Raw genomic sequence first — 27,259 nt, forward strand, 5'->3', positions numbered from 1 at the left:
AGGAAAAGTGCACAGAAGGGTAGACTATGCTACCCTAAATATTGTTCTTTCCTCTTCCATTTGTATTAGGTAAACAATCACTTTAAAGCTTTTTTCTCTTGTAAACATGACACAGTTCATGCAAAAAAACAAATCAGAAAAATTGAGAAAAGTACAAAAACTACACAACAATAGTATTACCATTCAGAAATTAACTATTAACATTTTGTTATGGTTTGTTTTTTTTTCCAATGTGAGTATACACATACACTTTTTTAAAACAAAGATGGGAACCATCTCTGTAGTTTCCTAACAAGTTACAATGCATTGTGCCCAAACTTTTATCTAATTAAATTAACACAGAACTACATCATAATTTGTAATTACTGTCTAGCATCCTTCTTTTTTTTTAAGATTTTATTTTTTAGGGAATCTCTACACCCAACATGGAGCTTTAACTGAGATCAAGAGTTGCATGCTCCATCCACTGAGCCAGCCAGGCGCCCTTCTCAAGTGAAGCCTCACTGAAGACATTCAAGTTGTCTTCAGTTTTTTGATATTACAAATAACACTGTGGTAAATATCCTGCTGCATACATGCTTGAAAACTTTTTAAAAGGCCAAATTTTAGGTACAGAACATACATAACTTGCATCTTACATGTGCATCAAAACGAATTCCTCACATTCCTTCCAAACTTGCAATAGCCATAACATTCTTCATCCCAGTTAAGTGCAGCATCCTCTTTCCATTAGCTCAAGCAAAAAATAAAAATTACAATAAAATAAAATGAATTAGAGTCATCCTTGTTGCCTCTCTTTCTCTCACACCTAAATCCAATTAATCAGCAAATTCCCTTGGCTCTTTCTTCCTGATACATCCAGAATTCAACCATTTAGTTCCTCCACTGCGCTAACACTGGCCTGTGTCACCATCATCTCTTACCTGAACAACTGCAATGGCCTCCTAACTAGGGTTGCCAAATTTAGCAAACAAAAATGTAAGACACCCAGTTGAAATTCAGATCAACTTTTTTTTTTTTTTTTAGTATTTGTAAACCCAAATATTGCATTCTCCATGCAGCAACCAGGGAAATTCTTTGAAGAACTCAAAAAGTAACTCCTCTATTCAAATTCCTATGATGTCCTTTCACCTCAATTGTAATAAAAAGTAGTCAGAATGGCTGAAATTCACAAGTTAGGAGATAACAGATGTTGGCAAGTAGAAAGGGGAACCTTCTTACAGTGCTGGTGGGAATGCAAGCTGGTGCAGCCACTCTGGAAAACAGTATGGAGGTTCCTCAAAGTTAAAGATAGAACTACCCAATGACCCAGCAATTGCACTACTAGGTATTTATTTACCCAAAGGATACAAACATAGTGATTCGAAGGGGTACCTGCACCCCAATGTTTCTAGCACCAATGTCAGCAATAGCCAAAATACGGAAAAAGCCCAGATGTCACTGACACACGAGCGGTTAAAAAAGATGTAATATATGTACAGAATGAAACATTACTCAGCCATCAAAAAGAATGAAATCTTAGTTTTTGCAACGACCTGGATGGAACTAGAGGGGATTATGCTATGAGAAATAAAATCAGAGAAAGAGAATGATATGGTTTCACTCATATGTGAAATTAAAGAAACAAAACAAGATCATAGGGGAAGGGAAGGAAAAATAAAGATAAGATGAAAGAGGAAGAGGTAAACCAGAAGAGCGTCTTAACTATAGGAAACTGAGGGTTGCTGGAAGGGAGGGGGCGCGGGGGGAATGGAGTAACTGGGTGATGGGCATTAAGGAGGGAGGGCACATGATGTGATGAGCATTGGGTGTTACATGCAACTAATGAATCCCTAAACTCTACCTCTGAAACTAATAATACTATATGTTAATTGAATTCAAAAAAATTTTTAAAAGCAGAAAACCTTAAAGCTGAGGCACACAGCCCTGCAGGAACTACTCCTAGAAGCTCTTTCCCTTTTGGTCTCCTTAACCTGCCAGTCCTCCCCATTTTTCGTTTGAATCCCGCGTGGCGGGAAGCCGCCGGCAGGTGTTGGGCGGGGCTGGGAGGAGCCGCCATGCCGCCGCCAGCCAATCAGAGCAGGCAGGAGCCTCCCTGCCTCCCCCCCCCCCCCGACAGCCACGCGCCAAAATTCCAAACGGGACTTCGCCGCGCTCCCCGCCGTCTCCCTCCGCCGAGCTCCGCGAGCCGGCACTATGTGAGAAGAAGAAGTCAGCCTTCTCCCCTCGCTGTCGGCTCAGGTCCTGGCCCCGGCGGTGCAGGTCCTCCCCCACTCCAAGCCGAAGTCCGTCGCCCGGCAGAAGGGCAGAAAGTTTCGAGCCCGCAGTGGCAGGGCCGCGGCGTGGGCGGGCCGGGCGGCGGAAGGATTCCGGGCGCGCGCGCTGCGGCCGCTGGCGCGGAGCTTGTGGCGCCAGAATTCGGAGCGCGGAAGAGCCTGAGCGGCTGGCGGCCGGCCGCGGACTCGTCTCCCGCCGCGGACGCCGGGCGACGAGACAGAGAAGATAAGATGGTGGTCCTCCGGAGCAGCTTGGAGCTGCACAGCCCCTCGGTCTCCTCGGCCACCGACCCCCTGGACCTGTCCAACGAGTTCCTCAGCCTGGAGCAGATCGGCGGGAGGCGGCTCCGCTCGGCCCGCGCCGCCGAGCAGTCCGCCGGCACCGTGGCCGCTTCGGGCGTGAGTACCGGCCTGGGGCCTGGGGCCTGGGGCCTGGGGCCTGCGGGCCTGCGGGCCTGCGGGCGGCGGTTTGGCCGGGTGGGGCCCGGGGGTGGGCGGCGCGGTCCGGGTGACAGTTGGCGGGGGAGGGGGGAGGGGAAGGGGGGAGGTTGGGAAGAGTGTTGTCGAGGGCAAGTAAAATGGAAGGCTTCCTAAGATCCGCGCCCCCGGGGCTGTGGGCCGGGTGGGCGGTCGGAGGGGGCACAGCGGTTCCTTTACTACCGCATTTCATGCGAGGGGGAGACCGAAGCCCTCAGGAAGCTTGGTGCGGGGCTGCCCCACCCCCATCCCCCACACCTTAACCTCTCGTCAGGCTCGCATCTGGCGGCGGGGCGGGGGGGGGGGCGCCGCACGCGCTCGCTGACTCCCCGCTGGATGCACGGTGGGCCACGGGAATAGAAAGATTGTGATTCTCGTTTCCTGACCTTCATCCGCGATCCAGAGAGGTTCGGTAATAAGAGCGCCGTGAATAACAGCAGGTTGCATAATGTGGGGGGGAGATGGGGAGACCAACATTTCACGTACACCTTCATTTAAGCCTCGGTAACAGCCCCCGGAGAGTGGATAGTTACGGTATCTATGTTACAGACGCGGAAAAAACGGACTCAAGAAGGTAGCCAGTGAGTGGTAGATAGATCTAAAATTGGAACTTGGATCCTCTGCCTCCAAAACCTTTCCCTTTCTATTATATCATGCTGCAGTTATAAACAGTGTCTATAGGGGAAGTTTCCAAGGGGGTGGAGCAGTAAAGTCTTGAAAAGAATTCCTTCTCTCTGAAGGTCTGAAGTACAGATTGGATTTTTGAACGTAGGTTTAAAGCCGGGGGGAAGAGACCCTCCAGTTCCCTACCGGAGCTGCTGAGAGAGGCGCAGGTGGGGGAGACAGGGTTAACAAAAGGTTAGAGAAGTGGAGGGAGCAACCCTAGAAAAGTTAAGGCAGCAGGAAGTAGTTTAGTTCTCTTGGAGGGAGGGTAGGCATGGGGCTGAGAAAAAGAGGACCGGAGAGAGGGTTAGGAAGTAGGAAGTCAGAATGAGAGGCCAAGAGGGAGAGACTGAACAAACATCGTTATGGGAGGGATCACCACATGAAATTGGTTGTCAGTATCTTTTGTAGGCACCCTGTATTAGCTGCTTCTCTACTGAAGGAAGTGAAAAGTCTGTTTAATCTCTGAAATTGTGATTCTGAATTGAGAAAAAAAATTTTTTTCCTGAACTTTCAGGATAGGTTTCTCTCTCTTTTTTTTTTTTTTAAGAAGATAACTTCCTAACTCGTGTTACCCATAACAGTAAGGCCCTGTTCCCTACACACATCCCTTCTTCTTTCACAACATTCAGAAACATCCCTGATTTTTTTTTTAATTTTTTTTTTTTTGATTTATTTATGATAGTCACAGAGAGAGAGAGAGAGAGGCAGAGACACAGGCAGAGGGAGAAGCAGGCTCCATGCACCGGGAGCCCGATGTGGGATTCGATCCCAGGTCTCCAGGATCGCGCCCTGGGCCAAAGGCAGGCGCCAAACCGCTGCGCCACCCAGGGATCCCAGGATAGGTTTCTCAATCACATATTGAGATTGAGATCTGAGGAGGCCAGACACTTCTGCACTGAACTGGAGTCCCTTATTAACCCATGTTCAGAAAACCTAATTATCTCAATAAATATTTATTGAGTAATTATCCTCTGGACAGTGCTAATTCCTATGATTGTAATGATATATTGAACATTGATTAAGTAACATAGGTGCTTAAAACAATTACTAGTTTTGAATCTCAGCTTACCAATAATCTACATTTGTTAAAAGAGGTGATCATACATGGGAAGACATTACCCAAACAGATTGGCCTATAGTTAGGACTCAGGCATTGTCAGCAATTAAGACCAGGGTCAATGTTATGCCCACCCCCATCTTTCCAGTTCTTCAGGCCAAAAACCTAAGAATCATCCTGACTCCTCTCTCATTTCATAGTCACAAATTCTGTTGGGTCTACTTTCAGTGTATTTGGAATCTGATCTCTTCTCAGGTCCTCCATTGTTGCCATGCTGGCCCAAGTTATTATCTATCTCTTCCCTAGATTGTTAAAACGGATTCTTCACTAGCTGCCTGGTTTTCCACCCATGTGTGTAATGGTCCCTTTCCACAACCATCAGTTCTCAGGCATAGCTTACAAGAGTGATCTTTATAAAAGAAACAGTTGATCTCTCTGCTCAAAAATTTCTTAAGTGTAAAAACTGAAAAGTTTAGGAGTAGCCCTATGCCCTTTTCTCTTTATGATGACATCCTCTTCCATTTTCCCTTTTGGAAAACCTGGTCCTTTCCACCCCTTTGGTGTAGCTGCTCCTTGAATACCAGGGCCTTTGTACTTGTTTTCCCCTCTGATGGGAATACTCTTCCTCTAAATATCTGTGTGACACATTCCTAAGTTACTTTTTACATTTTTAATTTAAAAAAAAAATCTCAGAACTCACAATACTTACCATTTTCCAAGAATTTCACAACTCTTAACTCAATCCTCCTAACCTTATGAGGTAGATATTGATCATCTTTGTTTTGCAGGTGAGAGAACTGAGACACAGAGACTTAAATAACTTTATAATAAGCAGTAGAGCTCCAGGTTCAACCTAGGAGAACTTAGGAATTTGTCCGTTTCAAGTCTGCTAAAACTTCACCTTTTCAGTGATGCTTACCCTAAACACCTTATTTAGAATTACCACTCTCATTGACATGCCTCTTTACTGTGCTTTGTTTCCTTATCACCTCCTCATGTGTTCTATTAATTTCCTACTTTTTAAAGTATTTTACCCTCTTCCTAAGTCAGAATGTAACTCTGTACAGTTCTGGATTTTGATTTTTTGTTCAGTATTGTATCCCTAGGACCTAGAATAGAACTTATGTGTAACAGATACGTAATAAATACTCATTGTTAATTATCCTTTCTTTAAAGGAACTTTAGAAGACGAGACTTAACACATCAATATAACAGAGGCTGTTTGCCATTCTTGCCGTATCAGTAGTATGTGGTGGCTGAGCAATTAGCACTCAGATAGATATTGTAGGGTAAAAGGGATTTTTTTTCCCCAGGCTAGGATTTCCAGTAGGGATTATACCTTTGAGACATAGTACTTCTGTCTTCTATAAATTCTCCATAGACCAAATTATAATCAGAGGGTTACTTATCATGGGATTGGATCAAAAGAAATGGATAGTCCTGAGGGGTAATGTATTCATGCTGTCAAAGCCCACCAATGCCAAAAATGAAACATACCTTTGTGATTGGAATATTTTCTAATTGAAGTACATTCAGTACATTTGATTTAATTACAGCTGTTTTTTTTTTTTTTTGTTTGTTTTTGTTTTTTTTTTTACATCAGTCAAGCATTTCAGAAACTTAACACTTGGTCACCCTGATTGTATTTAGATATTCTTATCTCCTCAGGTTCATATTTTTTGACAGATCATTTCTTAGGGTAAGTTTTAAAGATGGTTAAATTTATTCATATTAATTTGTTAACTTGGAATTTTCTTCATCTCAGAAGCCGACCTTATATTTAATTTCTGAAGGTTTAGTTACCTATTTATTAACCTCATTCTACCTTTACATTTTGAATATGAGCTTAATCAGATGGGCTTAAGGATTTCCTTGTTTTGGGGTGGTTTTTTTTTTTCTCCTGATTTAGTATGATTTCTCTGAAGTTTTGTTTTAAATTTGTTTTTTTGTTTCATAAACTTTTATCTCCATCCTAATTGGATCACAGGATACAGCATTTTCACCCATTCAGAAGCCCCTTCTGTGGTTTCTTTTTCCTCCAGAGTCAGACTAGCTATTGCCTATTTCTGTGCTTCCATGGGTCTGAGGTTCTTTGATTTGTTAAATTTACGGTTCTTAATATTAGATAGTAGTGGGATGGTGAGTGTACATTATTTTTAAGTTGTGTTTATATACATTTTTATTTTTCTGTATGTTAAGTAAAATAAGATATGCTGTGGTGTGTAGGAGGTACTTTTTAAGTTAGCCTTTTTTTTTTTTTTCAAAGATTTTATTTATTCATAGAGACACAGAGAGAGAGGCAGAGACACAGGCAGAAGGAGAAGTAGGCTCCATGTAGAGAGCCCGACGTGGGACTCGATCCAGGGTCTCCAGGATCACGCCCTGGGCTGCAGGCGGCACTAAACCGCTGCGCCACCGGGGCAGCCCTAAGTTAGCTATTTTAAAAGTTTGAAAAGTACTGCAAATAACAGTTGATATGTACAACATTTGGGAGATTATTTAAAATTTGGTGTATAACACAACACAGAAAAATGAAAAGTATACAGTTTAGTGAATTATCATAAAGCATGGTAGGGATTGGGACACCTGGGTGGCTCAGTGGTTGAGCATCTGCCTTCAGCTTAGGGCGTGATACCAGGTTCAGGGATTGAGTCCCGCACTGGGCTCCCTGCAGGGAGCCTGCTTCTCCCTCTGCCTGTCTCTTTCTCTCTGTCTCTCATGAATAAATAAATAAAATCTTTAAAAAAATAAATAAGGCATGTAGATGACAAATACTATAGGAAATATAGTCAATGATGTAATAACATTGTATGATGACAGATTGTAACTATACTTACATGCTGAGCCTTGTGTAATGTATAGAATTATTGAATCAGTATGTTAATAAAATAAATAAGTAAGTAAATAATTACGTCAGTCTTTTGATCCACTGGAATTTAAAAACCATAGTTATTTGATTACCTGTCTTGAAACATTAAAAACATAATACATAAACATGCTCCTTTAGCAATTAGAAATTTTATCTTGATTCTTTTTTTTCCTCTTTTAGCTTGTATTTCTAATTCACAAAGCCACAGCATTTTATCTTGATATATTTTAATACTTAAAAGTACTTTATTAAGTATCCTTTCATACTTGTAAAACAAAATTTGAAATTTTTTATACTTTTCTGTGATCATAAGGCTCTGAGAAATACAATCTATAATATTCAGTTGATTCAAACATCAAAAACATACTTATTTCGATTAAAAATGAAACCAAAAAAATGAAACCTAGAAAGTAAGATTTCATTGGGATTTCATGTGATTGAGGTCCCCCCCCCCCAATTAGTTTTCATATGTCTGTGGGGGAATCTTAATGCTGAAGACAGTGTTTGGCATCATTTCCATGCACTGAGAAACATTGTTCATATAAATAAGTAGACAGTAATGAAAGGAGTTTAGCAGTGCCACTCAGTTTTTCTGGCTTATATGCTGAAAAACGCCAAAATTATTTTTCATGGTCTCTTAACTTGATTAGGTCTCTTTTTCAATTTTGTTGAAAGCAGAGAATTAGAAACCACCTCCCAAAGGAAAGGATTTGCTGCCTAGCTTTGTCATTCAATTTAACAACACCTATACTAGTGTTTTTCTTTGTTTAGCTTTAGGAGGGTTTTTAAGGCCTTGAGGCAGTCCACAATAGGAAGATTTAGAATGAGTGAGAGAAGACTTTCTTTTGTAAAAGGAGAGAAAGGTGAATGAAAGAGGATGCCTTCTCAGGCAGATCAGTTTTAAGAAAAAGTACATGTGGAAGTTAAGAATCTGGAAATAGATTCCCATAAAATTTTTCTTAGTCTTGTTATATTATTCCTAAGATGTAGAAATTTGTTTAAAAAATAATACACTGGGATCCCTGGGTGGCCCAGCGGTTTGGTGCCCGCCTTTGGCCCAGGGCGTGATCCTGGAGACACGGGATCAAGTCCCACATCAGGCTCCCTGTGTGGAGCCTGCTTCTCCCTCTGCCTGTGTCTCTGCCTCTCTCTCTCTCTGTGTCTCTTCAGAATAAATAAATAAAACCTTAAAAAATAAATAAATAAATAAATAAATAAATAAATAAATAAATAAATAAATAAATAAAAAAAACACCTACCTAAAAGTGTAGGTATTCCTTTTCAGACATTCTTATATATAGGTACACAGATAAAAGTGATTAACAAATCATACATATTACTAATATTTTATAAAGTACCTATCTAATTCTTAACACAAATCCTGTGGTTTAAATATCCTTATTTTACTTGTGAACCAATAAGTATTCTGCTCAAAGCAAAATTAGATGACAGAATGTCCTGATAAAATGAAATGACTGTGTAAAGCCAGCCTAAGTGGAAGGGTATACTTATATTGTAGGTTTTCTTAAAATACTGACCATTTTTCTAAAATTATCAATTTTCAGAGTAATATGGCATATAATTAGAGAGTTGTTAGGTACTTTTATCTTCTCATGTAAAAGTAGCCTTTATATGATTTCAGAGAAATGTTTGTGAACTTTTGAATACTTTATGACAGAGCCTCTATAGCTCATAAAGCTGCCACTAAGAAACTCTATAGTCTGTTGAGTAAGAATAAAGTCATGTAGAGCACTGTGGTTTTTACACCAGATTAACATACATATAAACAATCTTTGAATTCAAGTGTTATATCATCTGGGTGAAACTGTGAAATAGATAAGTAATAACTCCTTTTTGTCATCCAAGCCCAAATTACAATTCTGATGGTCCAGTTATTTTTTAAAGTTGTTGCCAGTGGTTGCATGGCAGGCAATGGTTTGTGTATCTTTCTAATTTCTGTAGCCTTAAAGGAGTATTTAATGTTATGAACTATTACAAATTTTTGTCAGTGGTGGAAAACTTTATTAGGCCACTTGCTGTGAAATAGAGCTATAAACCATCAATAAATCTTAGACTAGACATTGCTGGTATTTGTTTATCATAACATGATTGTTTTAAATATGATTATAGTTTCTTGGGGAGATACAGAATGATGCTGCATAAAAAACAGTTGTTACAAACTTGTAATCAAAGAAAACTCTTAGGAGTTTAACTTGGGGATTTTATTTTATTTTATTTTTAAAGATTTTATTTATTTATTCATAGACACAGAGAGAGAGAGGCAGAAACACAGGGAGAGGGAGAAGCAGGCTCCATGCAGGGAACCCAACGTGGGACTTGATCCCGGGTCTCGAGGATCACACCCCAGGCTGCAGGCGGCGCCAAACCGCTGCGCCACCAGGGCTGCCCTAACTTGGGGGTTTTAAAGAAAAACTTAGATCACTTTCTCAATTTTTCTTAAAGGATGGGTCTTCGGTTAAAGAAGTTGAAACTTACCACCGGACACGTGCTTCAAGGTCTTTGAGAAAAAAAGCACAGAATTCTTCAGATTCTAGTTTTGATAAGAATATGGAAATAACAGAAAAACATGCTAATCAAAGGCATTTTACAAGGTAATACACGATGGTTGAATGCTAATTTTAAATAGTTTTAAAGTAATTTAGGATTTGTATTTAATTTTTTAAGTGTACTCTTGACCAGTCATCAAGATTCCAGGGTTACAAAATGTAATTTGAAATGAAATTGCCACAAATTAATATTATTGACTTGAAATATTAATATGTAACCAGTTTTTATTTTCTTGTTCAAAGACAGTATTTGTGGTATGTGTGAGTATAGCTGACAAAGTCGCTTGATAACTACTTATTTTTGTGATTTTTAACTTGCTTGTGATGTGATTCTTCTTCATACTTACACAAAGCCTCTGTTCAAAATAGTGGTTTATACTTGTGATCGCTTGCTATCAAGTATTTTGTTAATTCTGCGTCATTTATGAATTTGTGTGTTGGTGTGCTCCTAAAGTAGTTTTCACATAGGAAGTGGAACGTGATTTTTTTTTTTTTGACTTGTCTAAGGGGATGAGATGTTTTATACATATTTAAATTTCATTTCTCAAGAACCCTGAGGTAGATGGCATGAATTCCATTTTAATACTCAAGGAAGGGCAGCCCCGGTGGTGCAGTGGTTTAGTGCCGCCTGCAGCTTGGGGTGTGATCCTGGAGCCCTGGGATAGAGTCCCATGTCAGGCTTCCTGTGAGGAGCCTGCTTCTCCCTCTGCCTGTGTCTCTGCCTCTCTCTTTCTGAATAAATAAATAAAAATCTTAAAAAAATAATAATAGTACTCAAGGAATTCTTTTCAGTGAATTAAGTAAGTTAGTAATTCAAGGAACTTGGATTTGTTTGGTTTGGGGCAGATTTAAATTTAATTAGCTAAAAATTCTTCACTTTTCCTCTCACTTTGGTGGGCCTGACATAAATGGGGGAGGGTGCCAATTAGAATAAAATTTCTTTGATGAAATAATTGTTTTATTGTCATAAAATATTTCTCATACTGACTTAAGAGACTAGAACCCTCCTACCTTTTTTTTTAAAAGACTTATTTATTTAAGTAATCTCTATGCCCAACATGGAGCTCAAACTCATGACCTGGAGATCAAGAGTCATACGCTCCACTGACCAAGCCAGCCAAGCACCCCTACATAGGACACTCCTATTCTTAGGTAGACTTTATTTTGTGTAGCAGATTTTCCAGATAAGTGACATTGTGCCCTTTTAAGTTTGTTTTTTTTTTTTTTTGTATTATTTAAATAGTCTTTCATTATGTATTTTAAAATTGGCATCATTTCATCCATTATTTATGGTGTGCTTACTACCGTGTTTCGTAGGATCCAAGATAGCAACAATTGAAACACTCATTGTTTTATGAAACAGTAAAAAACAAAACACTGAAAGTTAAGCTATGACATTCCATCAATTTTAAGACACATCCCAATTTCAGAGATGTTAAAATGGAGGGAAATGTAACTTACAGAATTGATGAAATACAGTTCAAGCTACCTAAGTATTTCTGAAAATTGAAGTCTTGGGAGTGGAGAAAGTGGCCCATGGGTTCTCTGCAAGAATTTTAGACTTTATTTCATGATCTGAAGAAAAAGTAAACATTCTAGATCGTCTTAATGGCTGCCTTGTAGAGAATAGTCATAAAATTTCAGGCCCCATATTTGTATTTACAACTAAGTCGATACCAGCTAGTACTGCTTGAGTTAGCTCAGGTTTATGAGATAAAAATGGAGTCTGACCTTAATATATAAATGATGCTTTGAAGAGGAAGCCATGGATATGATGTCATAACATGCTGTTCATATGAATATTTGGAGCACTTGAAATAAAGAGAAATACAAACATGATGTACAACATACCAAACGCAAAAGAAACTGATAGCAGTCTATCACATTCACAGAGCAAATGGCTATTTTGTTTCACCAAAACCTCATGTTAATATTTTTGTTAGTGGTTTTGTTGGCTTATTTGTATAAAATATAAATGAATTTCTCTCTAATTTGTCTTGTACATAGTCATAAAAAATTTAATGTTTGGGAGGCACCTGGGTTTCTCATTCAGTTAAACATCTCTTGGGATCCCTGGGTGGCGCAACGGTTTGGCGCCTGCCTTTGGCCCCGGGGCGCGATCCTGGAGACCCGGGATCGAATCCCACGTCGGGCTCCTGGTGCATGGAGCCTGCTTCTCCCTCTGCCTATGTCTCTGCCTGTCTCTCTCTATCTGTGTGTGACTATCATAAATAAATAAAATAAAATAAAATTTAGAAAAACCATCTCTTTATTTCAGCTCAGGTTATGATCCAGGGTCCTGGGATCAAAGTGCCACATTAGGCTCTGCACTCAGCAGGAAGTTTCCCTGAGGTTCCTTTCCCTCTCCTTTGCCCTTTCCCCTGCTCACTCTCACTTGCATTCTCTCACTCTCAAATAAATAGATCTTAAAAAAAAGAACTATTAAAAATTTAATGTTGGAAGTCCTTAAAGTCTATACCTTTAAAAGTTAATGTAGCTTGCTCAAATATATGAAACATCATACTGTCCTTTATGCTCAAGATGTATTAAAGGAGTATTAAAATAAGTGCTGTTTCAATCTAGATTTAAAGATGAGTGACTTATTATATTATATTATATTTTTAAATTTGATTCCTTTTACAATATATTGAATTGCTATCTTTTATTTTTTTTTTTTTAAGATTTTATTTATTTATTCATGAGAGAGAGAGAGAGGCAGAGACACAGGCAGAGGGAGAAGCAGGCTCCATGCAGGGAGCCTGACGTGGGACTCGATCCCAGGTCTCCAGGATCACATCCTGGGCTGAAGGCGGCGCTAAACCGCTGAGCCACCCGGGCTGCCCGAATTGCTATCTTTTAAAGTTTATTTTTATTTTATTAGAGAGGGAGGGGGGAGGAAGAGGGAGAAAGAGGATCTTAAGCAGACTTCATGCTCAGTGTGGAACCTGACAGAGGGCTCCATCTCACAATCGTGAGATTATGACCTGAGCCACCTAGGCACCTCAAAAATTGTTCTTAAATAACAACTTTATGGAGATATAATTCACATACCATAAAATTCACAATATTAAGATGTATAATTCATTGGTTTTAGAATATTCACAATATTGTGCTACCATCGCTACTATCCAATTTCAGAACATTTTCATCACCCCAGAAAGAAGCCCTGTTATATTATCTCCCTCCTCCTTCTACCTTTCTTTTTTTTTTCCCTTCTCCCTTTCCAGTGGCTCTTTGGAAACCAATAATCTACTTTCCATCTCTATGAATTTGCCTATTCTGGACATTTTATATAAATGGAATCATATTTATGTCTTTTTGTATCTGGCTTTTCACTTGGTATGATGTTTTTGAAGGTTCATTTTATTGTAGTACCTATCAGCACTTCATTCTTTTTTCATTGAATAAGCTTCCATTGCATAAATATATCATGTTTTGTTTATCCAGTCATTAGTTGATGGACATTTGGGTTGTGGCTTTGTGATACTGTGAACATTGGTGCTCAGATTTTGTGTGGACATAAGGTTTTGATTGTTTGGGGTGGTATATACCTAGGAGTGAATTGCTAGGTCAAATGGTAACTGTTTTAACATTGAGGATCTGCTGAACAGTTGGCTAAAGCAGCTGTACCATTTTACATGCCCATTAGCAGCACATGAACGTTCTAATTTCTTCACATCCTAGTCAACACTTGTCATAGTCTGTCTTTTTGGTTTTAGCCATTTTAGAGGGTGTGAAAATACCTCATTGTGGTTCTGATTTATGTTTCCTTCGTTGTTAATGGCATTGAATATCTTTTCACGTGCTCATTGGGCATTTATATGTCTTCTGTGAAGAACTTCTTAAAAATGATCTGTATATTCAGATTATTATTACAAAGACTGTTATATTACATAGTGATAACCTTTGGATCTGTTTGTACAGGAAGACTTAGATAAACCGACCCTTAGTTATTGTTGAATTTTGTTTTATGTAGTTTCCCGCTTATCAGGGTGACCCCTTTTGCTCTTGCTAGTTTGCCTGACTGTAGTAGTCTTTTTACTTCCTTTGTGTCCCTCCATCCATTTTGTTTTCTATCTGAGGCTCAAAGACCAGGAAACCAAAACTGTTAGAATAATACAGAAAGAGTTGAGTAACTGTACCTGATAGCAGGATCTTACACCTCTTTGGTTCTGGAGTTCCTAACTAGGACCCAGTAATCATAGTTTTTAAGGGGGCACATGAAACCTCTAAAATAATGTATAAATTTGTATGTGTGTATGCAGTTTTCTAGGTAGAAAAGATCCATAGCTTTTATCAGATTTGCAGACACCTATTTTTGTAAATAGTTTCATTGGAACACAGCCATACCCATTTGTTCTATGGGTGTTTTCCTGCTTCAGTGTTAAAGTTGTGTGAGTAGTTGTGACAGAGACTGTATGATTCACAAGCCTAAAACATTGACTACCTGTTTAAGAAGTTTTATCAACCCCTATAAGGGCCAAGGTGCTTCCATTTCCCTATAGGTGAGAAGGAAGGAAGGAGAAAAGAGAGGAGGAAAGGCAGAGAGACAGACATTGCTTCAATCATTATGTTTCTAGCATTTAATTGGGGCCTTGTTTATAGAAATCTAGACCTACGTGGTATGGAGGGAGGGGCTTCTTTTTTTTTTTTTTTTTAAGATTTTATTTATTTATTCATGATAGTCACACAGAGAGAGAGAGAGAGGCAGAGACACAGGCATAGGGAGAAGCAGGCTCCATGCTGGGAGCCCGACGTGGGACTCGATCCCGGGTCTCCAGGATCGTGCCCCGGGCCAAAGGCAGGCGCCAAACCACTGTGCCACCCAGGGATCCCGGGAGGGGCTTCTTTATGAGAAATGTCTATGAGCCAATGAAAAACTAGGCCTTGACCTGTGGATGGATTGCACGAATGTTTTATTTTGTTCTTGGTTCTTACCAAAAGAGATAATGAATGAATGATGACTTATATTGCTGTGAGAATACATGATCTAACTCTTCTAGATAAGATGATCCCATTTTATTTTAAAATGTCACATTTGAAATCCCCTGTGTAACCAGCCCACTTGGAAATAGCTTGACACATAGGTTGATTAATAGATGTAGCTATCCAAGTATGGAAAATTGAGTCCCTAAAAATAAGTTAATGAAACATATTGTTTTGTTTGCTCAGTGGAAGGGAGGATACTTATTTTTTTTAAAGCCTTGGAAAGTATTCTTTCCAATTTCAGTAGATTCCGTCTGCCAGTTTGTAAGTAGGGTATCTGATTTACAAATGGGACTGTTTCTGCATGTGAATGATAATGCATGTCATACAGAGGTGGTAGCCAGCAAATGTTTTTAGAAGGAAATTAACATATCACCAAGAGACATTAGTTCTGTTTATAGTTATAAATATCTCAAGTATGTGGGATCACTATATCCCTGTGGTATAAAACACATTGTCTTGTTTTTGCTCAGTACTTAAACTATAACTAAATACGTAGGCTACAGACATAATTTTTTTGTTTTAAGTAAGATATTTTGATTTGATTATTCTGTTTAACCAAGAGTTAATACATGAATCATTGCGTTTCACAACTGGGTTCTCAGACTTTGTTTAGCCGTAACTGACATAAGCATAAATATTATATTCTAAAGCTTTTTGTTTTACAGTGTTTTTTAAGCTTTTAAGTATCTATGAGTATTTACTCTCTAAGCTGATACATCTTTTTACCCTACTTTGTAGTGTTAGGAAACAGGTTTTGAAATTATGTCAATTATTTTGAATTATTTAATATATTTTTTCATATAGGCAATTGGCCAGACAGCAGGCTGATAAGAAAAAAGAAGAATGCAAAGAAGGTAAGTAATGTTAAAGACATTTCAAATTGAAAACATGTAATTCATATTTTGTTTACAGATGTATTGAGGTATATACAATAAATTGTGCATATTTAAAGTGTACAATTTGTTTGGTTTGACATAAGTATATACCATGAAACCACCACCACAGTCGGATAGTGAAGGTAACTGTCACTGCCAAAAACTTCTTCAGGCCTCTTTATATAATCACTCCCCCAGCTCCTTTCCAGACGTTCCATGCACCAGGCTTCCTGAGCAATCACCAGTCTACCTTCTATCACTGTAATTGTCATTTTCTAGAGTTTTGTATAAATGAAAATTATACAATTGCATTCCTTTTGTCTGGCCTGCTTTATCTCAGCATAATTACTTCGAGTATCATTCATGTGGTTGCATTTTCTTGCCAAATCCTCCATTATATAGATATACCACAGTTGTTTTTACCCCAGTTTTATTGTGATATAATTGACATATAACATTGTGTATGTTTAAAGTGTACAATACATGTTGATTTGGTACATTTATATATCACAAAATGATTATCATAGCTTTAGCTAACATCAGCATCATGTCACATAATTACCATTTCTTTTTTGTGATGAGAACATTTAAGATCCACTCTCATAGCAACTTTGAAGTGTATAATACAGTATTATTAACTATAATCTCTGTGCTATACATTATATCCTCAGAACTGACTTGTCTTATTGCTGGAAGTTTATGTTCTAAACAACATTCCTCTTTTTCCCTCACCTGCCAGTCCTTGTTAACTAACATTCTAGTCTCTATTTCTATGAATTTGGCTTTTTTTTTTTTTTAGATTCCACATTTAAATGATATCACACAACATTTGTTTTTCTCTGACTTTTTACCTTAGCATAATGCCCTCAAGGTCCATCCATGTTATTGCAAACAGCAGGATATTCTTCTTTCTCATGGCTGAATAGTATTCTATTGTGTATGTGTATTTTACACCCTCTGTATCTATTCATTCATTGATGGACACTTAGGTTGTTTCCCATAATTTGCTTATTCATCTTTGGCGGACATTTGGGTTGTTTCCAGTTTGAGGTTATCACAAACCTTTGTTGGACATTTGTGTACAGATTTTATATAACATATCTTTCCTTTCTCTGGAGAGTGGAATGGCTGGATCATATGGTAGGTGTATGTTATAACTTTATTTTTGTTTTCTATTATTTTTAAGAAAGATAAGTTCAATGGGACACCTGGGTGGCTCAGCGGTTTGGTGCCTGCCTTCGGCCCATGGCGTAATCCTGGAGACCCAGAATCAAGTCCCATGTCTGGCTCCTTGCATGGAGCCTATTTCTCTGCCTATGTCTCTGCTTCTCTCTCATAAATAAAATAAATAAAATCTTAAAAAAAAAAAAATCAAGATACAATGATTTTGTTATGACAGTCTAGCTGTTCAGTTCATTTTAGAATTGTTTTGTAAATGCCATTATTTAAAACGTTTGCATTTATTTTTATGAACACATCTTGAAGACAAAGTGATTCCAGTTACTCGGTCATTGAGGACGAGAAACATTGTTCAAACTAAAGAACACTTGCATGAAGAGAATGGTGACATTGAAGTTCGCCGTAGTTGTAGGATTAGAAGTCGCTACAGTAGTGTGAACCAGTCTGTGCTGTTTGACAAACTTATAACAAAGTAAGTAAAAATTATTTAGATCAAGATGATTTAACTGGCAAAACTTTGCTGGGGAGGGATCATAAATTTCAACTAGCTTAAATATTTAATACATTCAGCTGTGTAAAGCATAAAGGAAAATAAATTAGTACAGGGCTTAGTAATAGTTCTATGTATGTATTTAAATTTCTTGGAAAGAAATTTTAGAATATTTTTACATATGGAAATCAATGCCTTATATAGATATATTTAAAATCCCAGCACTCAAAAAATACAATGGAAGAAAAATCAAGTCTTTAAAAATGTGTACTACTCTTAAAATTTTAGCTTCTGTTATGTCAATTTTCTTAAAGCACTGCCGAAGCTGTACTTCAGAAGATGGATGACATGAAGAAGATGCGTAGACAGAGAATGAGGGAACTTGAAGACTTGGGAGTGTTTAATGAAACAGAAGAAGTAAATATATCCTTCGTTAGCCCTGAAACTAGTGTAACATTGTGTGTCAACTACAGTTCAGTAAAAAAGAATATATATATCTCCTTCCATATAAGGGATGATTTAATGATCTCCAGTTTAACCTTTTTTCTATGGTACCTATCCATTTTTTGATTGTTATTCATCATTTTCAACATTTTTAAACTGTCCAGCATTTTGATCTGTCACTAGTTATTGCTGGAGTTGTAAGAATTTATAACTGTAAATATCTTCATTTTAAGCAAGATAGGAAGATCCTATTGAATTTTTTTAATATACTAAATATTAATGGCTTTTGTTTAAACATTTTTAGGAGAATCTTAATGTGTACACAAGAGGAAAACAAAAAGGTATTCAAAGAACTGATGAGGAAACAACTGACAATCAAGAAGGCAGTGTGGGTTAGTCTTTTGTTCTACTTCTGGGTTTGAATTTCAGCACTTTTATTTAATAGGAAATAGCTTTTTTATTCAGAAGTTGTAACATTTATGGTACTTTGTGAGAGATTAAAGGATTGGTCATAATGGAAAAGTGAGGGCAGTAGAGAGCTTAAAAGGATACTATGTCTTACTTGGGAAAGTACTTGAAATCAAACCTAAAGCAAATAAACCTGGTTTGCTTGTATGATACACCTGCAGATAACACACCTCTACCTGTTCTAGTTAAAAGGTGATTAAAATTGAATTTTGCTCTTCTGTTTAGAAATTACTACTGTGATTTATTAAGACTCTTAAGTGAAAACCAGTTTTCTGAAATGGATTTTAAATATTTGGTGAGGGTGTTTCACATTTTCATAAGTAGATTGTTTGAGTTACACTTTATGTAACTAAGTAACAGCAAGAAGGTCTGGATGGAATTTAAAACTTTAAGAAAACGAATGGAGGAGATACTCTAATTTCTCCACATGTGAAATTAACTTAGAAATTTAAGTATAGTCACTTATATATAATAATAAAATTAGCAATACCATAAACTTTAGTTTGGTTCTACTGATAGTAGCCTTTAAACGTATTTTCCTCCTTCCTTTTTTCCTTCCTCTAGTTATTTTTAATTTTACAATTTACTTCATTTTTAAAAATCTTCATTTAATGTTGCAAATGCATTAACATAATTTCTATGAACAATCTAGAAGTAAATAAATTTTTAGAGAAGGGTCTCTTTCTTCCTCAGTACCACTGTGTTAAAAATTGTTAATATTTTGGTGAGTATCTTGAAAGTAAGTGTTTTTTAAATGTAGAATCATCTGAAGAGGGTGAAGACCAAGAAGATGATGATGGTGAAGATGAAGATGATGATGATGAAGAAGATGGGGAAGAAGATAATCAGAAACGATATTATCTTAGACAGAGAAAAGCTACTGTGTACTACCAAGCTCCACTGGAAAGTAAGTGCTATATAATTTTTTTTCCAGGAGAAGCTGTAAATATATTGCCTTTATCTTTACTGCCTTTTTCTCTGTTATTCTTATTTTTCATGTTTTCATTTTGCAGAATACTCATGGCTGTTGTCTTTCATAAACTATCCTAAATGTGCAAGAAAGTTAGATGTTATCCTTGACCAAAGCAAATAATGGGCTATTTTGAAATTTCGTGTCTGTCTTTAATTATTTGAGATTTATTTATTCATATTTTACAGCTTTCTACTTAGTTTATTTTGCCACTTTGTGTAAATAGGACTGGTTTTGATTTATGTTGATGTTGTACCTCAGTACTCATGAACATATATATGCAGGGCTGATAACCAGCTGTTATGCATCAGTATAATCATAATGGTTGTTTATGGCCAGTGTATGTTTTGGTTGGTTGGTGTCTGCTATACATATTTTCAACAGCAACCCTGCAGATGTAAATGATTTAAAACGTGAAAAGTAAAACAGTGTAAGGTAGATATTACTAGTATTTTCATGAAAGGCTGCACCTTTGTATTTAGATGAATACCAAAATTATATTTTTCAACTAGCTTAAAATTACATATGTCACATACCTTTTCTTCTTCTTTTTAGAACCACGTCACCAGAGAAAGCCCAACATATTTTATAGTGGCCCAGCTTCTCCTGCAAGACCAAGATATAGATTATCCTCTGCTGGACCAAGAAGTCCTTATTGTAAACGAATGAACAGGTTTGGTTCTGACGTAGTGATTGATTTATGACAACATAATTGTGGCTATGTTAGCGTAGGATTCTAGAGTCTTAGGATTGGGTATATCCAAATAAGATTCTAGAATCATATATTTGGGAGAGTTAGCTCTATGCTTATAGTGCTCTTATCACTACTACCACTGATTAGTTTTTGCTTTTGCTTCCATTAATAGAAATTGTTAATAACTACCATGGTAAGGTAGCTGATTCTATTGTTCCACAATTTAATAATAGAGGCTACCTTTGCTTCAGTGTTTACTGTATTCCTGGCTTGGTGTTAAGCATCTTACGTAGACTGTTTCATTTAATCTTCACATTGCTCAAGTGTAGGTCTTGTCTTCCACATAGTATCACAGACATATTTCCTCACTATGACAAACATTCTAGGTTATATAACTTTCTAGACTTTTCATGATGGTGACCATCCTTTTCTGGGTCGTTTTTTTTTTTTTTTTTTCCAAATTTTATTTCCACTTTTTAAAAATCCATTTGTCTCTTACAGTAGGAAATATTAATCTTCTTTGATCATTCAGATTATTTGTAGATTTTTTTTTACTTCTACATCATAACATTTGTTGGTTGTCATATTTAAGTCCAAAGAGGGAACTCTCCTTATTTTCTTATTCTCCCAAGTAGTAAAAGATTTTCTGATTCATTACAACTTTCTGGATAATAGTAACATTATAGTAGTTCATGAATGAGAGAGTTTGTTGGTGAAGATGAAAGAAGGCAGAAAAAAATGACATTGTGTTACTTTTTCCTAATATTAATTTGCTCAACGGTAAGACTGAAATCCTACGAGACTTCAACTGTTTGCACAGTTCTTGGAAGTCTCCTCATTGAAGCAGACTATCTGATCAGGAAAAGCAACACTTTTGTAGACACTGACAAATTCTTCTAGGAAAAATATGAAATACTACTGTGTCTCTGGGTCTTTTAATTTCATTGAGTGTCAAAACATCACAAATGTGCACATTCTAGATTTCCTGTTTTGTCATCCCTTTTCATACATACATACAGAGCCCAGAAGGATGGAGGATCAGGGGGCAACCTATCAGGGCTGCCCAAGATAAATTGCACTTGAAAGGAGGCCACACTGTCATTACTTTTCATAGGCCCCTTAGGGTATTGTTAAAGACCAGTATTTTGGTAGTGAAACCTAATGATCTTCAGAAAAGCAGGGTACGATGTAATGTTCCCTGGAATCCCCACCAAACATAAGGCCCGGGGTAGCTGTCTTGGTTGCCTGTCTCAGAGGACAAACCTCTCTATTAGATCCAACAGAAGTCAAAGGCTGGCACTTTGAGATTTAGTTTCTTCCATTTTTAATGGATATATGTTTGTGGAAGTAACATACTTAATGATTGCCTGCCTCTGTACTTACCACCTACAATATATCTTAAGGCAGGTAGGAATATTTTTTTGCCCATTTGGTGCTCAAGTTCCCATATCTGGTTCACAGAGTCTACCCTTTATGGAAAGCATTTCATAGCTCTTTTGAGTACAGGATTTTTTTTTTTTTCACTACAATTTAACAAATGTTTGAGTACTACCATGTGCTAAGCACTATATATATAAAAATGACTTAAGTCAGGATTCCTGCCCTTGGCTCTTGTAGACTATAAGATTCTAACATTTTTTTATTTATGTATTTTATTAATTTTTTCTTTAGGTGTAGTTGACACATGATGTTATATGAGTTTCAGTTATACAACATAGTGATTCAACAACTTTATGTTATGCTATGGTCACCACAAGTGTAGCTACCATCTGTTACTGTAACAATGCTATTAAAATACTATTGACTATACTCTCCATACCATACCTTTTAAAAAAAAAATTATTTATTTATTCATGAGAGACTGGGGGAAGGAGGCAGAGACACAGGCAGAGGGAGAAGCAGGCTCCATGCAGGGAGCCCAATGTGGGACCCAATCCCAGAACCCCAGGATCCTGAGCCAAAGGCAGACGCACTTAACCACTGAGCCACCTAGGCGTCCCACCATACCGTACCTTTAATTCCTGTAACTTATTCATCCATTATTGGAAGCCTGAATCTCCCACTCCTGGTCACCCATTTTGCTCATCCCCCTCTCTCACACCCTCCCCGCTGGGTCTGGCAATCATCAGTTCTCTGTATTTATAAGTCTGAGTCTCCTTTTTGTTTATGCATTCTGATACCTTTAAATTAAAGTATGAACTAAGAGATTCAAATTGTACCCTGAGTCACATTATTTGACTTAATGATTTTGGTTTTGGTTTTGATAGCTTTGTAAAGATTTTTGCTTTTTGATAATAGTTTTATTGATATAATTCACATACCATATAGTTTACCCATATAAAGTGTACAATTCAAGGGCTTTTAGTATTTTTACAGTTGTGCAGCCTAAACAGCACCATAAACAATTTTAGAACATTTTTCTTGCTTCAGAAAGAAACAGTATGCCCTTTAGTTTTCTCTAATCCCCCCTCATCCTGTACCCCCAGCCTTAAGCAACCAGTAATCTATTTTCTGTCTCCATAGATTTGCCAGTTCGAGGTATTTCATTTATGTGCATTCTCTTGCGAGTGGCTTCTTTCACTTGGTACAACATTTTCAAGGTTCATCCACATTTAGCATGTACCAGTGTTTCATTTTTTTATTACCAAATACAATTCCATTGTATAAATATACTATATTTTGCTTACCCATTTATCAGTTGATGGACATTTGGGTTGTTACTACTTTTTGGCTACAGTGTATAATGCTGCCATGAACATTTGCAAACTACTTTTTGTGTGGACTTATGTTTTCACTTTTCTTAAGTATGTACCTAGAAGTGGAATTGCTAGATCAAATGCTCACTATATTTGCTATTTCAAGGAATTGTCAGATTATTTTCCAGAATGGCTTCTTTATTTTATGTCCCCACAAGTAATGTATGAGAGTTCCAGTTTCTCCACATCTTAATTAACATTTATTATCTGACCTTTTGTGGGTTTTTTTTTTTTTTTGAGGTTCCTTTCCTGATTTTATTATTTTTTTATTAGAGTTCAATTTGCCAACATATAGCATATCACCCAGTGCTCATCCCATCAAGTGCCCCCTCAGTGTGCATACCCAGTCACCCCAATCCCCCGCCCACCTCCCTTTCCACCACTCCTTGTTCGTTTCCGAGAGTTAGGAGTCTCTCATGTTCTGTCATTCTCACTGATATTTTCACTCATTTTCTCTCCTTTCCCCTTTATCTGACCTTTTGAATATAGCCCTTTAAACTTTGGATTTTTTGGTAACACCCTTGCCAAGACTGTGTAAACATCTCTTCCCCTTTAACAACCTTAATGGTAATTTTGCTCAGTCTTTTTACGTTTTCTTGAAGAGACCAGCATGTGTATACTTTATATCCTACTTCATCTACATAGGCATGGAAACAAAACACACATCCAAAGAATCATTTGAACATTGCTCCTTGGTATCCATGTCAAATGGTCAAGAAACCTTGCACCCACAGCACAGGATCTTCTGGTATACTTAGCAGAGCTTCAGAAATGCTGCCTTTAAACAGGATTTTCTTTCTTAATGATTGCTAACCTCTACTCATCTAAGGTTTATTCTTTAGCTTCAGTCTGCAGTTTCTGGAACAAGCCTAGTCCCTTTGAACATGAAGGTAACATAAAAGTACAATTCCTTCACCTGTTATCAAAGTGTTAGAACTGCCAATTCTAGACACTGATTAGATTCACAGTGCTGATCCAGTGCTTATCCATGCCAAAAAATCAAATGTTTTTAAAAAACAAAGTGGAAAAAAATGAGTGAGTGTGGGTATGTGTGTTTAGAATCTTTTTAAAACTGAAATAATGGCTTTTTTACAGTATAGAGTTATGAAGAACCAGGACCCATAACCAGGACTGCCGAGATTGCAAGTCCAGTTCTTCCATTTATTAGTGACCTTTAGCAAGCTATTTAACCTCTCTTGTTTCGGTTTTTTGACCCATAGAATGAGGAGATGATACTATCTCACACTATTGTGAGAATTAAATGAGTTAATACATGTAAAGCATTTAGAATACTATCTGGCTCATATTGAGTGCTATTTTTGTTATAATAACTATTTCAGTGCTTAAAAATCCTACCTACTTTGCAAACCAAATGGAAAATTGATTCAGTCCACAGGTTTTGTTGTTTGCCTATAACTGTTTTTTGGTTTGTGAAATAAACAACTGGAAATCACCATTGTATATAGAATGTGGATTTTTTTGAAATAGACAAAGGCTTGAATTCTGACACCATCATTGCCTAATTTTGAGCAAATTTGAACTGTGAGTCAACCACACTAGCCCCAACTCTAAATGAGCATGCCAATATGTACTTGTCCAAAATTTATTTATTTTTTTTTTTTTATTTTTATTTATTTATGATAGTCGCAGAGAGATAGAGAGGCAGAGATACAGGCAGAGGGAGAAGCAGGCTCCATGCACCGGGAGCCTGACGTGGGATTCGATCCCGGGTCTCCAGGATCGCGCCCTGGGCCAAAGGCAGGCGCCAAACCGCTGCGCCACCCAGGGATCCCTGTCCAAAATTTAATTAAGATTAAATGAGGTAATATGTCTACTACCTGGAACAAGAAGTTCTTAATAAGTATTAGTCCTTTTTATTGTGAAGTTGTTCTTAATTATGTGAATACATACTGAATTCACATGCAGTTATGTGAATTATGTGCTTACAAGTTAGAGTCTTTGTAATATTAATGGGAATATTAAATAAATTTCTCTCATATAAAATTGCAGACTCTCTTTTAAAATTGCAGTAGAGGATCCCTTCTCATTTATATCTGTGTTTCTAGAACCCCTATCCAAAGTCCTTGGGGCTATTTGTGTTTCAGAAATCAGGTTGAAGGGAATGGGGGAGTCACGAAGGTAATGTGCAATATTAACATCTCTAAGGGTATCTGGGCTAGTACCACCTAGTCAGGTGTGTTTTATAGTAGAACATATGAATAATCATAATAAATGGAACAAATAGAGGCTATGAATTGCCTTTTAAGATATTTCAGATCCTCCTATGTGAATAGTGGGAAAACTTGTTTGCAGAGTACAAGATTCTGGACTTACATTATACAGATAATGTGAACCTTTTATATTTTTGGAAATACCTACTTAACTGTGATCGCACTCTAACTCAGGAAGAGCTCTAGACCCTGAGCCAATAGAATGATTAAAGGTTTTCCTATCTAGATCCTTTGTCTTGGGATCCCTGGGTGGCGTAGCGGTTTGGCGCCTGCCTTTGGCTCAGGGCGCGATCCTGGAGACCCGGGATCGAATCCCACGTCGGGCTCCCTGCATGGAGCCTGCTTCTCCCTCTGCCTGTGTCTCTGCCTCTCTCTCTCTCTCTCTCTCTCTCTCTCTCTCTCTCTCTGTGACTATCATAAATTAAAAAAAAAAAAAAATTTAGATCCTTTGTCTTTCCTGTCGGTCTTTTGCAACAATACAAAGGTAGAAGTAATAGAAAATTTTTTCAGTATTTGTAGCCCTTGGCATCTTAGTTAATAACTACCAACCAGCCTAAGAATTTGGGGAAATTAGGGCTTTTGTGGTTTCGGTAACACATCCATATTTACACAGCTGTTAAGTGGCAGTTATGAATTTACACTTGGTGATGTGCTATAGATAAAAGGCCTTCTTATTTCTCACTGTTTCCTAGTATTTTTTAACTTCTTGATCCTTTTTGGTTTACATAAAAATTTTCATGTTCTCCTTTTAAGGTTGACATTTCAAAAGGCAAGTCCCTTCTGAATGTGAAATTATATATAGCATAATACTGAAAATACTTTCTGAAATTACAGTCCCAAAGAGTCTAATACCCTCTTTTCCTCACCTTTCTCTTTGGGAATAATGGATTTCTATTAAGACTAAGAAGTCATTCTGCCTGGACTGTGTCCTATCATAATGAACATGTGATTGTCACTTCTATCACAGCCACCTGCCTGTCCCCCCCACCCCCTTCTCTCAGTTATCCACATCTTTTAAAGATCTTCAAAAGATTCAACCAACAAAGCCTACTTCATTGGTTCAGCAATGTATTAGTGTTATAATAAACCTTTTTGGATCCTTAGGTATTTCTGATGTTTGCATCTTATGCCCCTGCTTTTCCTGCCCTCCTTCGTCATGATTTCAGCTTTCCTCTTTGCTTTAGGCGAAGGCATGCGATCCACAGTAGTGACTCTACTTCATCTTCCTCTTCTGAAGATGAACAGCACTTTGAGAGGCGAAGAAAAAGGAGCCGTAATAGAGCCATCAACAGGTAAGTGTCATAGTGATGCCTTTTAAAACTACAAACTTTTTTTTAAGTGATGAGAAGGCTGAATAATTTGGGAATAAATACAACTTGACCAAATTTCAGAATTACTAAGAGGTTAACATATAAACCAGAATGCCATCTTGTTTGAAATACCTGTATTTGAAACTAGCAATAGATTATTTTCTTACACAAACATTGTATAGCTCAAAATGGTGCTTGGTTAACGCTCATTTGAGGAAATAACTTTTTTTCAAATATATTTTTTCTATTTATAATAATTTAATAGTGCATTCTTATTGTAAAACTCCTTAGGAAAATTAAGGAGTTTTCTCATTTCATAGTTCTTTGTAGTGTAAGTTCATATATAATTTCATAGCAAGGATAATAATGCCCATTCTACAGATATGAGTGGGTGAGTGAAAAATGCAATGCCGCTATCCTAATAAAATATTTTTATAAAGTAGAAAAAATGTTCAATGAAACAATTAGAACATAAAAGTTGAAGAGGTATGTAACCCAACCATTCTTTGTATCCTAAGCTCTGTTCTTTGATAACATTAGAGCTTCCCTGATGTGGTAGTCACTTGTTAACACATGGCTACTAAGCACTTGAAATGTAGCTAATCTGAATTGAGAAATGTTACACTTTTTTTCAAAAATATACTCTTGGATTACAAAGATTTAGTACAAGAATATAAATTATTTCAATTTTGTATATATGTTGTGTATTGAAACAGTAATGTTTTAGATAAGTAAAGTATATTATTAAAATTAGTTTTAAAATTTTGTTTAGTGTGTCTAATACAAAATTTTGACTTGCATTTCATTTCTTTTGGCAGCAATAAGTTGTTAGATCATCCACAACCTGTATTATTTAGGCTACTTGGATTTTTCTTTGCCTTCATTCCTAGAAATGTGCATCTAATCCTATGGACTTTATAGCATACAGTTACATTTCTATT

General features: G+C 37.3%; 1 protein-coding gene across 2 annotated transcripts in view; it reads left to right on the forward strand.

Annotated features, from left to right (window-relative positions):
* Nucleotides 1–2,127: 2,127 nt before the first annotated feature.
* Nucleotides 2,128–27,259, forward strand: part of ATAD2 (ATPase family AAA domain containing 2) — a 62,726-nt gene continuing 37,594 nt past the window's right edge. The window contains exons 1-9 of one of the 2 annotated variants that reach the window (XM_025993413.2): nt 2,128–2,675; nt 9,809–9,957; nt 15,706–15,755; nt 17,262–17,427; nt 17,760–17,862; nt 18,194–18,281; nt 19,118–19,264; nt 19,883–20,000; nt 26,193–26,300. In XM_025993413.2, coding sequence (XP_025849198.1) covers nt 2,508–2,675; nt 9,809–9,957; nt 15,706–15,755; nt 17,262–17,427; nt 17,760–17,862; nt 18,194–18,281; nt 19,118–19,264; nt 19,883–20,000; nt 26,193–26,300 — 1,097 coding nt within the window. In that variant the 5' untranslated portion in view covers nt 2,128–2,507. The remainder of the gene's footprint in view (nt 2,676–9,808; nt 9,958–15,705; nt 15,756–17,261; nt 17,428–17,759; nt 17,863–18,193; nt 18,282–19,117; nt 19,265–19,882; nt 20,001–26,192; nt 26,301–27,259) is intronic. The other variant, XM_072733978.1, reaches the window with a different exon arrangement.

This window comes from Vulpes vulpes, chromosome 13, assembly GCF_048418805.1.
Source record: "Vulpes vulpes isolate BD-2025 chromosome 13, VulVul3, whole genome shotgun sequence".
Classification (NCBI taxonomy): domain Eukaryota; kingdom Metazoa; phylum Chordata; class Mammalia; order Carnivora; family Canidae; genus Vulpes; species Vulpes vulpes.